The 16,756-nt window shown below is 41.2% G+C and overlaps 1 protein-coding gene across 1 annotated transcript; it reads right to left on the bottom strand.

The window, feature by feature from the left end:
• Nucleotides 1-284: 284 nt before the first annotated feature.
• tex28 (testis expressed 28) lies at nucleotides 285-7,991 on the bottom strand. Its single transcript, XM_062971240.1, has 4 exons — nucleotides 7,881-7,991; nucleotides 5,169-5,860; nucleotides 2,143-2,278; nucleotides 285-1,121 (listed from the first exon to the last, which is right to left on the bottom strand). Exons 1-4 carry the CDS (start codon nucleotides 7,950-7,952, stop codon nucleotides 807-809), a joined length of 1,215 nt encoding a protein of 404 aa, XP_062827310.1. The 5' UTR covers nucleotides 7,953-7,991; the 3' UTR covers nucleotides 285-806.
• Between the last annotated feature and the right edge of the window lie 8,765 nt (nucleotides 7,992-16,756).

Genomic DNA, 16,756 nt, shown 5'->3' with positions numbered 1-16,756 from the left:
GGGTGAGATGGCGGTGACTGCAGTGGAGGAAGAGGTTGGGGGTCTGCTTGGTGATTACAGACTATGTGGAGAGAAGACTCAGAAAGACCAGCTTTCACTGCTGGCAAATATATGTTTACAGGTATGAGGAATGGTCAAATGGCTTTTCAGACAGGAGAACTTGGGGGAACAATGACTAAAAAAAGATTGGGGGAATATATATCTGACACATGAGACATAATCCACAGAGAATGTTCTCCAAGGTAAGAGACACAAAGGGGAGCTGCACTAACCACACACTGTAGTAGACAAGACCTCTTTTTAATTAGGGCGTAGTAGAATTTGATTTGGATTTCCCAATCCAGATGCCACAATGTCGTGGGAAATTCCTGCATATACCTCCTAAGCTAGATAGACATGCAGAACCACAGCTTGGTTAGACAGTAATATTAGGATGTAAGGCTGTCTGGTTTCATTTGATTCCTTCCATACTCATACTAACGAATTCAGAATGTCTGCACATTCACCTATGTAGATATGAATACTGTGTGTGTCTTTTTTTGTCTCGCGTGTAATGTCTTTTCTCATTAAGAACGGAAACACAGCCCTTAAACTCCTTACAGCCCATTTAGATCAATCCGAGGTGCTGAAACTCAGCATTAGATTTTTTTTTAATGACCCGTCATATGTCTTCTGGCATAGCTAAAAGGAGACTCGGTCATAGACAAACCTATAGAGGTTTTAAAATAAAGAAATAAATAGGTATGAGGGAATGTTGGAAAGCAATGGAACGAGTAAAGAAATGTGTGTGCCATTTCATTTCTTGGTTATGAAACGGAGGAGAGCCACGTTTTCCATTCCGATGGGGCAAAGTGAGGAAAATAGTTCCAGGCAGCACTTATGATGATAACCACAAGAAGAGTGGTAATGGCACGCCAGCGAGTGCGCAAGAGCGGTAAGGCAAAAGCCGAAATGGTGGAGGCGCACACCAGGAAAATGGCAGCAATGGTCAGCAGGAGGTTCATAAGTTGCCCGTAAAGTTTATATACGCTGGCCTGGGGCAGTTCCATTGCCTCTTGTTGCTGGGTCAGTTGCTGCATTTCCAGTTTGGCCAGCCGGGTCTGATAGGACTCTAGCACCTCCTGCCAAAGAGAGAAGAAGAAACCAGGATGTCAGGATCTCAAGGGAACATATCTTCTACATGGTTGGGCTCTGTCTCAGCTAACTCTTCAACTATCATTTGAATATCACATGATTGACTCCTTCCCTCTGTGGTGGCTGTCATATAATAGTGTTGTTTGGTATGTAATCAGAATCCATGCATGAGAATGGAGAATAAACAGGCTCAGGGAAATGAAGGGGGGGTGGCTTCTTAAAAGCATACGAAGAAGCTCAGAGACCACAGAGTGCTGACCGCCTGTTGGGTTGGGGAAAATTCTAACTTAGGAACACACTCAGCACAGCATCATTTTGTTGCATATCCCATTCCTCCTATCCTAGTGACCGTTAACACATGCAAGAGAACTCATTGGCAGAAATAACCTTAGGGCTGAATTCTTAGATTGAGTTGAATGGGTGTTCCACATGGAGTTTCCACATGGAGGCATCTAGGGACCTTCCACAACCCCCACTTCCTATGTTTGGCAGTAAGGAGGCACTATCCTGAAGTACAGAATGCCCTTTGTAGGGCTCTTTAGTAGAATCATAGAATCATAGAATAGTAGAGTTGGAAGAGACCTCATGGGCCATCCAGTCCAACCCCCTGCCAAGAAGCAGGAAATCGCATTCAAAGCACCCCCGACAGATGGTCATCCAGCCTCTGTTTAAAAGCCTCCAAAGAAGGAGCCTCCACCACAGGTGAGGTTAATGCTGGCAAATCCTCCCCTCATTCTAATACATTCTATTAATAATCACCTGTATCCTCTGTGTTTCCTGACATCCGGCTTTGACACAGTTAATATAACCTTTGCCAGGTTCACCCAGGAATATAATTCTGTATCTAAAGCTGGTTGTTGAAGTTTGAACATTATGTGACATTTTCCTCCTTAGCTATATTTCTCATTCTCCTTGTCATGGCAACCAATACCCTCCTCTAGTGTCCCATTCCCCCCAGTTCTCAGAATATTCTTGTACACATAACTTCTGGATGTAGATGTCCCTTACCCAAATGTCCCGAGACCTCTCATAAGACTGGTACACCATCTTCTCTTCAGTGCAAGCCAAGTCATGTTTGAGGTTGGTGATCTCATTGAGATTGATCTGGATCACATCGTTCACTTGCACCTCCAGATTATAGCGCCTGAAGAAGAGTTACATAGTCAAGGGGGTGGACTGGGTGAGGTTTTACAGTCTGATCCCACTCTCCCGCTTTCTCTTACATTCCCCACATTAGCTCAAGCCAGCTGGCTGATCTTGTTACAGCCGGAGCTTAACTCACTGCTGGTAAATGGATTAGGACCAAGTTGGCTCTGCTTCCTCATTTGACACTTGCGATGTCAAGTAGTGGAGGAGTGCACTCATTCTGGGGAAGAGAGTGGCTTGTGGATATGGAGTCATTTGGATTTAGGAGTGTATTGAAACAAAGACATTTTGTGCAGAAAGAGCACTGAAGCTAAACATGGTGAGAAGTGTATTTGTGAGGGAAAGACATGTTACCAGTGACATTGAGTGGGATAGATATGCTTCTCGGTTGAATTAATTCATACGTTAATTAAACTTTAGAGCAGTTTGCAGTCAAGTTTTGCTAGCTTTCTCTTGTAGGGTTCATTGACGGTTAAAATAAATGTTAGGAATGCCAAGAAAAACAAAGTTCATAGCATAGGAATTCTGGAAACTGAAGTTCAAAACACCTGGATGGCCACAAGTTTGACACCACTGAGAATGTAACCAAACTAGAAACTTCAGAACATCATAGAATGCAGCCATAGCATGTAAAGTGGAGTCACAGGACTTTAATTGTGTCATGCAAAAGGACACCTGGTGATGCCGAACAGGACCCCCCTCCCCTTTTGCACAAAAGATGATTTATAATAAGGTTCACATATAAATATGTGAAGCCAAGGTAGACCAGTAAAATAGGTTGGGATCCAGGTAGCATGAGACAAAGTGACCTTTTGACGTGGCCAAAACTCTAACGACCGAGCTATTGTCTGAGCTGGCAGAAGAAAATTTGCATCCCTATACATCTGGGTTGATCTAATCTCGCCAGGCTGTGGCGCAGGCTGGTGAGCAGCCAGCTGCAGCCAGCTGCAACAAATCACTCTGACCAAGAGGTCATGAGTTCGAGGCCAGCTCGGAGCCTGTGTTTGTCTCTGTTCTATGTTAAGGCATTGAATGTTTGCCTTATATGTGTAATGTGATCCGCCCTGAGTCCCCTTCGGGGTGAGAAGGGCAGAATATAAATACTGTAAATAAATAAAATAAATAAATCTCTAGGGTCGCAGAAGAAGAAAAACCAGAAAAGTGTTGTGTCACCTATCTGCTTACATTTCATTTATATCTTTTTCCCCCTTTCACTGTTGCATGTATTACTATGTATCTCTCTTTTCTGATTCTGGGATTCGGGATTCTCCCCCCTCTCCCCCCCCCCCCGCCTTTGAGCCCCAAAAGGCTCCCCCCCCCCCCGCACCCATTCTGGGATGCACTAATCCTTGGGAAACTATAACTTACCCTCCACCCTGCTTTTCCTTTCAACCAGCTCCATAGGCTCCAAATGAACCCTTTTTTGGCTTTTTATAAACTTTTATGCACTATCACTTTATCATTTTATTATTAGATTTATTGGGGATAGGGATAACTAACCTTTTCTCCCCCGAATCCCATGTTTTCCCATGTGTTTTATGAACTTATCTTGGACTTTTTGGTGGGTGGGATAGGTCAGTATGATTTCTTTTTCTCCATGAATATCTTTTGCATGTCTCCCTTTCTTCATGCCCCATATATGAACTATAAAATATGAAGTGCCACCTCTGTGTGACCTAGCTCCCAACCCCCAGGGAAATCCTCTCATTTCTGAGGGTAAATAATCCCTTAACAAAAAGGACTCAACCGAAACTCCTTGCATGGACAAGAACAATGGGCTCACCTCTCCAGGCTTCGGAGCAAGGCCACCTGAAGAGAATGCCCCCTGGTAATTCTGTCACATTTCAATGAGATCAACTCGCCTTTGGAAAGCTGTGATTGTCCCAACTGTTTCTTCCTTTGTCTCCACACCCTGGCCGAAACTACTATCAAGATCTTGTCTATTTGCTTCCATATCCAGTCCTCAAAAAATCTGGATCCTAGCGGCCCCGTCAGACTCTGATGTGTATTCTCACCACTGGAAATAATACCTAGCTGGCTAGAGGACCCTTTGGGTTATCGCCAGCCATCGGACACCCATTAAGCCATTTTAATCCACTCAAATTCCATTCCCGGTCCTTTGTTTCCTGCTTGGACCACCTCCTTGCTCCTGATTGGTCGAGAGGCTGAAGCAGCGCTGGCTTCCTGATTGGCCGAGGTGTCCACGCCTCCCCTCCAGCTGATGACTACAACCAATCAGCACGAAGCCGGCAGAGGGGGGCGGGGGCGGGAAATTCAAAGTTGACCGCTCTGGTTTTTTTGCTGTACTGTAATGTATTATATGGCATGTCTGCTTGACGAATTATTGCGGCTTTGACTTCCTTTCCAGCTGGATCACAATAAACAACTCGGTGGCCTTTTCTCCCGCTTTGGTGAGATTGATATGGGAAATTAGGGGGAAATCCTAATTCTAGGGGCTCTCTTTTCTCGCCAGAGTACCGGGCCCTCTTTGGTGGGTCCATGGGCTCTCTCCCCATTGGGCAAGACCCTCCAAATTCTAGCTTGACATCATTGGCTGGTACCATATTCCTGGATTAGCAGCATGGATGTGGCTATTTTTTGTTTAGATGCACACAGGGAAATGATAATCCAGTCCAAAGCATGACCCTAGGGCCATTATACCACTTTTATCAGAGATGCACACATTTAATAAACAAGAACCCCTCACACCCAGTAATAGGTGGATTTCTATTACTGAAGAAGAGCAGAGTTCAAAGACCTACTGCATGGGCACTAGTTCAGGAAGTGGGAGACTGGGCAGGAAAAAGAGAAAACAGTACCATATATAAATAAGGAGTCAGAGAGAGGGAATCCCGGAGCCCATTGCCCACAGGACTATGGATGCCCACCTTTTCTTCTCCTCCTGCAGGAGATCCATAATTTGTAGTTTGTCTGCCCTCCATGCCTCATCCACCCTGTGCCATTCATCCTCCATAGCTTTATTGTCTTCTCTGAGCTCTACTAACTGGGTCTTCAATTCTTGAAGCCTCTGGTTGCTTGCATCCTCGAGGGCTTGTTTTGGGACAGGCTCTGGAACAGGGCAAGTCTCCTTGGTTTCAGAGAGGGGAGGGAGGTTGACTTCCTCTGCTACTCCTGCTGCTTCTGTAGCACGGATCCTGGGTAGATGAAAGGGTGGCAGCCGGGGAAAACTGGACCTCGAGGTAAAGATGTGCGGTTGTGGCTGGTGCTGTATAGAGGCAGCACTGGTGCTACTCTCCTGAGTAGTCAGAACCCTCTGCTCAAGTTTCTTTAGTTGGGCACAGCAATCCTGCAGGCGCCGTTCCAGATGGGCAATATTAGCTGAAGAGCGCTGGTTGATGCGTTCAAAGGCCTGGCGGATAGAAGGGGCCTTCTCCCGGTCAGCCTTGCTCACCAGCTCCACATAACAGGAAGTATTATCATCTCGGTTGTTCCTCTCCACTCGCAGCAACTCAGATAAGTGTAGAATGCGGTGGCGTAGGGCATCCTTCTGGCTACGATAGGAGGACTGGGAAGAGGTGGAAGCAAGAGAACCACTGCGGCCCCGACTGGACTCTGCCTGCTACAGGGGTGAAGTAAGGAGACAGTAAGATCACAGGCAGAGGCAGTGATTTCTATTCATCAATTACACCAAGGCCCAAATTCAATTGTGACCTCCCAAAAGCAGACCCATTCAAACAATAGAAACTTGGTAGGTCAGCAGGTTAATTCCAACAATTCGATAGTTCTGCAGTAGTAAGAACCAGCAGCTAAATTCAGGCTGTGATCCCCTTTTCTATGTATAGGATTATCCTTATTTTGAACTTTCCCAGAATGTTCTTTGCCATGGCTAATACTAATGTGTTACACCATCCTGCAGTATGCTCTGTTGTACCTTCTCCCAGAACATTCAATATGTCCCTTCTCTCAATTCAATGGTAACCATGTAATTCAAAACAAATTGAGTCACATATACGTATGGGTAAATATGGAGCTGCAATAACATGGGAATGGGAAGAAGGTTGGAGTGCAAGAGACCATTTCTCTGGTGAATTCTGCTTTCAGACTGATACCTGATGTTCACTGCTATCACTTGTGGATTCTCTGATCCTAGCTAAGCAGGCCTATTATCACCGCTCCTAATAGAATTATAGAATTGAGCCCTGTTCACCATCTTTCTCTTTCTCCTTCTCTATACTACCTGAGGATTAGGCACTGAATTTCCACTGATGTTTCAACATTTGCTCTATGTGCATGAGATTCAATTCCCAGTTTCAATTCTTTATGGGTAAAGGAAGCAGGTGCCAAAGGTATATGAAACTTTGGAGGGTTTTTTGTTTCTTGGTTGTCTTCCTGGAGAATTCCTGGTTCATTAGCTATTTTGTAAAGAGTCCATTTGAAAGAGAGAAGGCATGGAGAGTATGGTTGTTTTCACATTCCTGCCCCTGTGGGATAGGAATGTGGGCAAAGGTCTCTCAAAAAGGCTGGGATTTTGGGAGAGTTCCAAATTCAATCAAAGACACTGGAGGTGATGCTTGATAAGAAAGATTGGCTATTGGTCCCATCACACCTCTACCTTCTTCTGTTCTGATCCTTAGGAAAATACATGTCCTTGTTTATCAGGACATCACCAAACTATGCTGCCACGAAGTAGCTTTTTCTATTAAAGTTATAGCAGGGCTGTTCTTCTTTGACTCACATAAATGGTTATCTGTGCCTGGTAGTGCATCATTCAGAATCTTCTAGACCTCTCACATAAGCCTTTTTGCATAGACTTAATGCAGCATACTACCTGGGTTTTGGAACGAAATTTAAATTGTCTTGGTGTCAGAAAAACTCTTGCCTACTATGTTATCAGAACTGCTATTTTCCAAAACTCTCTAAGATTCTTTGTTATTTTACTTCACATTGTTTTTACAAGTGAGTAGTCTCCACCACTCACGTTACATATGAAAAGGCTAAGAAAGATCCTCCGGTTTATGTTCATAATCATAATCCCAGCTCATGACATTTATTTTGCACTACAAGATAGATACAAGGTCCACAAGAGATCACAAATAAGAACAGCTTGTGCACCTATAACTGTAGTTCTTCAAGTGGCCATCTGTGAACTCACATATCTCCCATCACTGTGTCTTATCTTTCCTTTGCTCCTTGGATATTGCTGCTGCTTCAACATCCATGGAACTGAGAGTTTAGGTGTGAATACATTTGGTGAGGTGCTCAAGGATGGGTGGATTTATTTCCAAAAGGTGTATGTAATAGCCCTAGATCAGTGATTCTCAACCTGTGGGTGCCCAGATGTTTTAGCCTTCAATTCCCAGAAATCCTAACAGCTGGTAAACTGGTTAGGGTTTCTGGGAGTTGTAGGCCAAAGCACCTGGGGACCCAGAGGTTGAGAACCACTGCTCTAGATAGTTCTGAAAAGGTGCAGGTGCAGACAGCTCATTTGTATGAGTTCACCAATGACTACCCTAAGAAATACAGTTACAGGTAAGCAGCTTGTCCTTCCCTGTACCCAGGTGGCAGATAGTGCTTGGGATTTTCCTAAGAAAGCTGCATACCCTGGGGAGAAATTCAGATAGCATCTTTTGGTCACTTACTGCTTCTAGGATCTGGCTTGTAGAATCTTCTAACTGCTGAGAGGATTCGCCTTTGGATACGTGATCCACCATGGATGCTGTATGGAAACAGACACATTAAACTGTTATCGAGCCACAGCACCCCCTCCTCAAAAGTTCAAGAACAATGAAATGACTTAAATCAAGAGATATTATTGTTTCTTTCTTTTTAAAAACATTTTTCGCGGCTTCAAATTTGCGAAATATCGAAGCCGCTAGAGGCTCAGGAAGGACTTAGCAGCAGCTGTATCCCGAACTCTATCAAATCTAACTCTTTAAGAAATGTATCAAAGTGATATTGTATATGTAACTTGTATTACTTATATACTGTGCCAATTCTTAAATGTATCAAATGTTTATTGAAGGCTGCTACCTTCCTGTATCCTTAGTGTGCATAATCCCTTGGGAATAGAGATCACAGTCAGAGTCCCTCCAGCTATTTCCCAAGTCAGATAATATGAGGACCTTTGTGTATGTATGTAAAGATAGATATTACCTTTGTCACCAAGATGAGCTCATGTTTGTCCATTTAACTGAAGCTGAGGGCTTACTGTTCCCACAGAAGAGACAGCTTAACAAGCAATAATTCATTAATTTCCTGAATGGGCAGCCAAGCCCCTGATTATTTGAAACTGTCACTTTGTCCCCTTGAGACTTGCACTCTTTGTTTCAACAGAACTGGACACTTAATCAAGGAATTATCTGCATACCCACATCATCACTTCCCCCAGTTTGTGTCCTCCCAGGGGACATATCTACAATGATTGGGCCTTTTAACTGTTCAACCACCAGCTGTTCTCCTTCCCACCATGGGGATCTCCCCCTCCTGCCTGTGATGTCAGGGGAACCTTTGATTAATCCCTGAACAGATCCAAGTTGGCCCCGCTTTTCAACCAATCAGGGGAGGGACAGGGACATCTGAATAGCTGTCAGAACTGCATAAAATGTTATGTATTTTTCTGTGAATTTGTACCTTTTGAAGCGTATTGCTTGCACTTGCATCCTATTTGGCTAAATCGTAACAAACCTCTGTAGTTTTGCCTTCAACCCAGAGTGCTTGTCCTAAATCTTAGCTGATCTGGTTTAGCAGAAGCTTACCAGGCGTGGACCTCTTTATCCGAGGTCCTAGCTGAAATCTCTACAAAACATTGGCCCCATCAGATTTCATAGCGTGGCCATAACCACATGGCTCGGCTGCCTCCTCCCGCTTTCCTCCTTCCTTTTCTTTAATTCAGTTCTTTGTGAAACAAATTATATTAATATTATATCCCCTTTTTATCTGAAAAAAGCAATGTGCACACATTAAATACTCAAACTTAAGCAGACAGAATGGAACAAAACAGTTACGTAGCAGGTTATATGTTCTGAAATACAGTAGAGTCTCACTTATCCAACATAAACGGGCCGGCAGAACATTGGATAAGCGAATATGTTGGATAATAAGGAGGCATTAAGGAAAAGCCTATTAAACATCAAATTAGTTTATGATTTTACAAATTAAGCATGATGTTTTATCATGCTATACAACAAATTTGACAGAAAAAATAATTCAATATGCAGTAATACTATGTAGTAATTACTGTATTTACAAATTTAGCACCAAAATATCATGATATATTGAAAATATTGACTATAAAAATGCGTTGGATAATCCAGAACGTTGGATAAGCGAGTGTTGGATAAGTGAGATTCTACTGTATGTGTAAACTGAACTCTTTTTGCAGAATGCAGCATTTTTTCCTGCTCATTAATGGGGAGCTCATTCCACTGGGCAATTTTATTGTGTGAGTCACATTTAAATTATTGTTGGAACAGTGTTAAGGCTCTACCATTTCCCCCATGCCACCTCACAAGAGATGAATTGGGTTTCATAGGTGAGATCTGCTAAGTCTCCCACTTGTCATCTTTAACAGTATCCCAAATTATCTATTTTCAGTAACTATACAGAGGTGTAGAAAAAAATGGGGGAGGGGGAGAAGATACAGGCATTAATCTCCATAAAATAAGCTTATTGAGGAATAACATAGTGAGGAATGCCAAAAATTACTCTTATGTAATATATTTTAATTCGAAAGGATATTTTGAGACTTCCATAAAAGTAAATAAATTTAAAATATATTTCCCACATGCAAATTAACTGTTCAAATGAAGTTAGTCTCTATGCAGTAAATGTATGTTGTGATCTTACTATAAGGATCACAACTGCTAATAGAGTATAATGTGCAAACTTGTAGAGAAACTGCCACTTGACATTCCTTCATATATATTTCTTTAAATTTGCTTTCTCTGAAGAAGCATTAAATATATACATGGTGTCAGTACATGTAACAAAACATAGAATATTTTAATACACAATTTTGTAGGATTCTATTATGGAATAATATTATATCCTGTTCTTTTGATGTGTAGATTCTATTTGTAAAAGCTCAACTGCAATGCTAACAATATGGGGACTGAAGGAAAATGAAGGGGACACAATGCCCTCATTTCACACTTTGTTGTTACATCTCTATAATCACCACCTTGGTTGTTTCATGGCAGGTTCTCCTGGTCAGCAATAATTCTTCTCTGAAGGTTGTGTAGAGGCAAGTAGTGTGGCAGCAACACAACTCTCACCCCACAATACAACTACTCATGCTGCGTGGCCACAAATTTATACTTCAGCAACTACCTAGATTGTAGAACATAGGGAGGGATTGCAAGGTACAGCCATTTGCTCTGGGAAAGCAAAAGAGGTAAATCGAAGTTTACAGTTAGATTAGTATGTAGAGCAAGAGGTTTCCTGGTGTAATTGCCTGATCAGAAATGAAACATAGTATGTGGAGAAGGATGCAGTCAGCAGAACTTTTTCTAAATGTTCAGAATGAATGAACCACAGAATGAGTGGATGAATCTTTATTTCCGTCAATTACTATGCCCAAGGAACAATGCAATACAATACTGAATTAAAAATATTTATAGTACTATGTACACAGTTGCATAAAGAAGTAATATTTTAAATGCTGTGTCCTGCATCCTACACTAATGTTTGATTGCTTCTGCACAGAACTTGGCTACTTCTGTTGCAATCTGAGAAAAAAGATCAGCTTGAAAATCAGATCAAAGCACTTCAGGTTTCATAAGGTTACTTTGTAAAAATCTGAGTAATATAATTGTTGGTGATAAGAGTAGATGGAACAATGCACAAAACTTGTCCTACAGTGTTCATTCTCTCTACAGCATAAGGACATACACAATATGGGATTGTATTATATCTTTTGTTTAATACTGAAGATATCATCACGTTAAGTTTGGCCAGAGTAAATGCTTTCCTGTGTATTGGAATATCTAAATTAATAAAATAATCTTCAGGAAGAAAAGCTTATCTCTTTTCTCTAATGACTGTGTAATGGGACACTACACTTATGTGGTTTTGTAATTGGAAATTGAATGCCAGCATGGTGTAATGGTTTGAGCATTGGATTACCACTCTGAGGGGTATGAATCCCTGCTCTTCCATGGAAACCCACTGGATGATCCTTGAGAAGTTACTTTTTGTCAGTCTCAGAGAAAGGCAACGGCAACTCAACTGCCCTCGGAACAATCTTACCAAGAAAACCTCATGATAGATCCTCCTCGGGATTCATTGGAAATAATGTGAAGGCATTCAACAGCAATCACACCCATAGTGTGAATGGAAGCTGTTTCTCATCTACTATCTTTGTCCATGTTATCAGGAGCATGTCAGTGAGAGTCAAAGTGGCCTGTCCTCTGAGCACAAGAAACATTTTTAACCAGAAGTTACCTCCTTTCTCTAATGACTGTGTAATGAAACACTAAACTTATGTGTATCCAAGCTTGAGACAGAAATTTGTCAAGTCTCTAAGTGTAAGGTAACCTGAGCACACAGCTTAGGAGGCCAAGGTACTTCTCAAAAATTTAGTTTGAATAGATTATAAAGCTATAAAATCACAAAGCACAAACAGAATTTAACTTTTTATAGCATTTGTATAAAAAACTTAACTACTGAAGTATTAAAGACTGCTACATGCTGATCTCCATTAACATAAAAAGGATTTAACACTCTCATGCGTACTTGTTATGTCATATGACACTTGGGCTCTCCAAGAGCCTGTACACTGAAATATTATTCCCAGGTATAAAAATTTATAGGCTTAAATACCTTGATGGCACCAAATCTAGTCTGATCTTAGAACCTAAACAGAGTCATCCTTGGTTAATACTTGGATGTGAGAGCATCAAGGAAAATCAGGTGCATCATACTGTATTTCATAGCAAATAAGCTCTGCTCATCACCTCTTTGGACTTAGAAAACCTAATGAAACTCATGGGGTGTCATAAATCAGGTGACCTGAAGATATATACACATTTATAAACACAACTAGAGGTGACGCCAGATTGCTTCTGGTTTAATTTCTGATATCTTTTCACACATATTTTGAGTGCTTTGGGTGGTTAAGGCAGTCAAACAACTGCATTTTGCAGGGGTTTTCAGCCATTGTACGGCAACCTGGGTGTTATGTGGGGATTCAGGGTCTACAAATTGGGACTACATGGATTAAAGTTGGCCTCTTTCCCACCCCTGGTCTAGAAATTGACTAGCATACAACTTCATAACAATATTTAAACACTCAACTGGTCTGTAATTAGCAGGTCCTGATCTTTTACCTGTTTTATAAATAGGAGTAATAAATGCAAGCCTCTAAGGAGATGAAATATATGGAGCCCACTCAGTGCATATAAGCAAAAGAGGCAGGAGCAGTGTCCACCTTTCCATACATAACTCAAGAAATCCGGGTGGAATATAATTGCCCACTCAAAGCTGGACAGTATTAATGAACCTCCCTCATTAAAAACAATCTCCAGGCCTTCACATAGATATGCAAGTCTAATCTATCTAAGTTGCTTTCTCAACCCCTAGAAGCCATTATCCAGAAAATAGCTGAGTTGTGAATCCGTGATGCAGCAATTAATTGCTGCCAAGTCATTTTTATTGACAGTGTTTGTCATTGATTAATTGTTTATGGTCAGAGTGCTTCATGTACATGATCTAAGCAAGTCTTATAAAACCTTCAAATAGTGCCGCTTTTAATAGTTGATTTGTAGTCTTTCATTAGGAAAATTTGTGTGTGTGTTCTGATTACATTCGATATAAATGGTATATTATTGCATACAGTTCATATTACATATTGCCTCTGAAGAAGGACTTCTATTCAGTCAATCAAATACCATGAGGTAACGTGGCTTATTCAAAACATCGGGTTCAATAAATTCACATTTCTACATAGACATGTACAGATGCCTGTAATACAATATGCATTTTCTTTTTGTTCTGCATGTGAATTATTTTCCCTAAACAGAAATGTGAATGTTGCCTATATCTAGCTTTTCGAGCAATTACAAAACCTATTCTAAAATCATGCACCACTGTGGGCTGGAATGGATGTATAATGGTATATCGTGGCTAACCGTCCTCCCCCCACCCCATTTGTTTTCTATTGACAATGTGAGAGGAAAGCAGGCCAGAGGGTAAATAGCCTATCTTCTTTGTGTTTCCTGTGATTCACCCAAAAGGATCATTCTGTGCCTGAAGATGTAAATGAAAAGGCATAGAGTGACTAATATGAATAAATTAACAAAAAAAGCATGGAAAGAACCACAGTTATTGGTAAACAATCTGCTCTTCTTTGTTGTCTCACACAAATGGGTCATTCTGTGTCTATGTAGCTACATCGGCAGGCATAGAAAATTTATTTGAGTTCATAGATGAAAAGGCAGTTTAGAGGTAAGCATCCTCTCCAGTTCCTTAAGTTCTTTCCTTGACTTTCCTGACCACTTCTTCATCCTCTGCCTAGCTCTGAGAACAGGCATCAATTCATCTGAAGGAACAGAGTATGTTTAAAGAAAGAGAATCAGCAGGCAGGAGAAAAGCTTGTTGTTTGGTTTCATTTTATTATAACCCACCTAAAAATGTTCATTGTGCAGCCATACTACATGTAACCTGGTTCAGCCCATATCTGGGCAATGGGCATTAGGACAAGTGGATCAGCACTAAATGAGTACAGATAGTCCTAAGGGCCAGTTCATACAGTACTGTCACTGTATAAGACCAATTTCCTCTAGCAGGATAAATGCAGGAAGAAACTATGAATTTCCGTGTGATTTCTATTTTTTTTCCAAAGTGTGGCATCCACCCAGTTCTGCAGGGCCAAATAAAACATTAGTTTATCCTGATAGAGATGCTAAAGGGGCTGTGTTTAGCAGCACTAGAAATGGGACTATGTTTTACCAACGAGGGAGGTGACTAAACAGATTTGGACAATAAGTGACATACTGTGTAAGGAACGGTCTAAGCAGAGAGTGCATAATGCTGAAGAACCAACCACATTGTTCCTTCTTTATCTGTTAGATATGACAACCACAGGCTGAAGAGACTATGGAAAACATCTATCAATGTGTAACCCATTAGCTGACCCTAAGCAGCATATCAGCAAGGGATGTTAAGGGATGAAGTCCAACACATCTGCACAGTGCTCAGCTTTGCTCAAGAGGGTTTTTGAAGTGAAGAATTTGTTTGGTGGCAAGTTGCCTAACAATACTGTACACCTTTTTTAAACTTCTCAACCATTATGACCTCATTCAGAAGCCCATTTCATTTAACCTGTATTCAATATGATCCTTTTCAACAAAAAAAGCATTACTTACAAAAATAGCTAATGTTGAAAACGGAGAACAACAAGACTCTTAAAAACATAAAACAAACAGTGTAAAGTTCAGAAAAGATATCAGCAAAACTATCAGTTAAAATTGGGTGAGATTAAAAGGAAGAAAAGACAAAATAGCTGAACAGTGCATTTTGACTGCCCCATTAAATAATGGTTTTGAACCTCAAAAATAAAGGTATTGACCTTGGGAAACAGTCAAACTAATCATTTAGTCACAACATGTGTAAATCAGCTCATATGAAGAAATGTCTGTGTTGCTACATAGACCTCTCCTTCAGAAGCCATTGGATTACAACTATTCTTCCTCATCATCTGATGATGATGCCAACTAGGACAGACCGAGATTTTCACCAATATCTTAAAGACTGCATGATTGCAGTTCCAGCCTACAGGCTAAATTCCTTTTTGTAACTTGAATGGGACAAAGCCTCTCCTGAAATGTATGTCTTAATCTTCTTATGTATTTTAGAATGCATGTTGTGTTACCTCCAATTGCTATATCTCAGCGATTGCAACCATCAGTTTGCACCATTTGCATTTCAGTTCCCTTTTCACCCAGATTTGTCTATACCAATAAATATCTGCCAGCTTAGGCAACACTCCAGGCATCTGAAGTGGGATGGAGTCCAAACAACGATATGCCAAAGTCTTAAGACCCCATAAAACTCTCTGGTGCTTTTGTTACAACAGACTAATAAAAAGAAACAGTAAAAACAATCCTCATCAACCATTGCTCCACTTTTCCACTTTTCCAGCAAAGGTCGCAGTCCAATAGAAAGCATCACTGAACCAAACTGAAATAAAGGAGCCATTTGCTAGTAAACTATAGTGCCTGATCTTTTCAATACTACTGGTGGCACCAAAGGATTTTAGTTTATTTATTTCGTATCAAAAGCATTTCATAAATTAGTATAAAACTGATAAAAATAGAAGGAGCACAAGTGGCTAAATATCTTTTGACCAAAAACAGGCAACAGTGATCGCATTTTCTGTAGCCTCAATTCTTCCTCTGTACATGAGGCAGGACACTGCAGACAAGCATACAGATGCGGAGTTGTCTGGTCTGCTCCACAGTCACACAAGGTAGAGGATTCTTTTAGGTAGAGGGGGGCAATGCCAGCTAGCTCAACTTCAACAGGTGTAGGTTTAAGACATCCTGTGATTATTCTGCATGCTCCGTTCAATGCTACGTTCACCTACTTTGCATAGACAGACTTGTGCCAAACAGGACTGGCATACTCAGCAGTTGAGTAAGACAAGGCCAGGGCTGATGTTCGTATTAATTTTGGGTCTGCACCCCATGTGCTGCCAGTAAGTTTCCACAGAATGTGATTGTGTGCAGCGCAGCTACTTCATGCTTGGTGTTCATGAAGTGTTTCCTATATGTTAGTGTTCGATCTAAGGTGACACCAAGATATTTAGGATGGAAACAATGTCCAAACTCTTGGCCTTCCCAGGTAACATTCAATTTCCTATTGGCTTCACACATCCGTAGGTGGAAAGTGCACTCTTGTGTCTTGGCAGGGCTAGGCTTCAGGTGATTCTCTTTGTTGTAGCTGGAGAGATCTTTCAAGGCATTCGTAAGTTGGCTTTCAACTGTTTCTTTTGCTTGTGTTGTTAGGCCAAGGTCATCAGCATATATAAAACTCTTTGTGAGTGGTGGTTGTGGTTGATTGTTAGTAAAGATGTTAAACAAGGTCGATGCAAGAACACTACCTTAGGGTAAACCATTATTTTGCCTCCTCCATCTACCTTTCCTGCCTTGAAACTCGACATAGAAGCTGCGGTTTTCTAGGAGGGTTTGGACAGTTTTTGTAAAATCACAGTCCCGGATGAAAAGGTATACTTTATGAAGCATTTTCCTATGTTGCACCATGTCATTGAGGGGGACATGGGTTCAAAAAGAGAATTTTCAGAGATACCTCCAATGACAGAGAAAAAACGTTACTTTCAATAATAACAATACATCAAGTCAGAACCGGTTACCCACTACTCCCTAGATTCTCATACGGTTTCGAACCTATACTTGTAACAAGAGGAAGATAAGGAGGTACTGAGATCAGGCTCAATAACATGAAAGCACCATTGTCTAAAGAGTCACATGTTGTTACAGCATAGAAAACCAATGGAATT

This window comes from Anolis carolinensis, chromosome 2, assembly GCF_035594765.1.
Source record: "Anolis carolinensis isolate JA03-04 chromosome 2, rAnoCar3.1.pri, whole genome shotgun sequence".
In the NCBI taxonomy this organism is placed as follows: domain Eukaryota; kingdom Metazoa; phylum Chordata; class Lepidosauria; order Squamata; family Dactyloidae; genus Anolis; species Anolis carolinensis.
This window is presented reverse-complemented; position numbering and strand designations above follow the sequence as displayed.

Excerpts from the sequence above, each read along its gene's own strand:
- tex28 (XM_062971240.1), bottom strand. The coding sequence starts at position 7,952 with ATGGTGGATCACGTATCCAAAGGCGAATCCTCTCAGCAGTTAGAAGAT. Across the intron at positions 2,279-5,168 it reads CTGCAGGAGGAGAAGAAAAG|GCGCTATAATCTGGAGGTGC; the intron begins GTGGGCATCCAT and ends ACTCTTCTTCAG. Across the intron at positions 1,122-2,142 it reads AGAGGTCTCGGGACATTTGG|GAGGTGCTAGAGTCCTATCA; the intron begins GTAAGGGACATC and ends TCTCTTTGGCAG.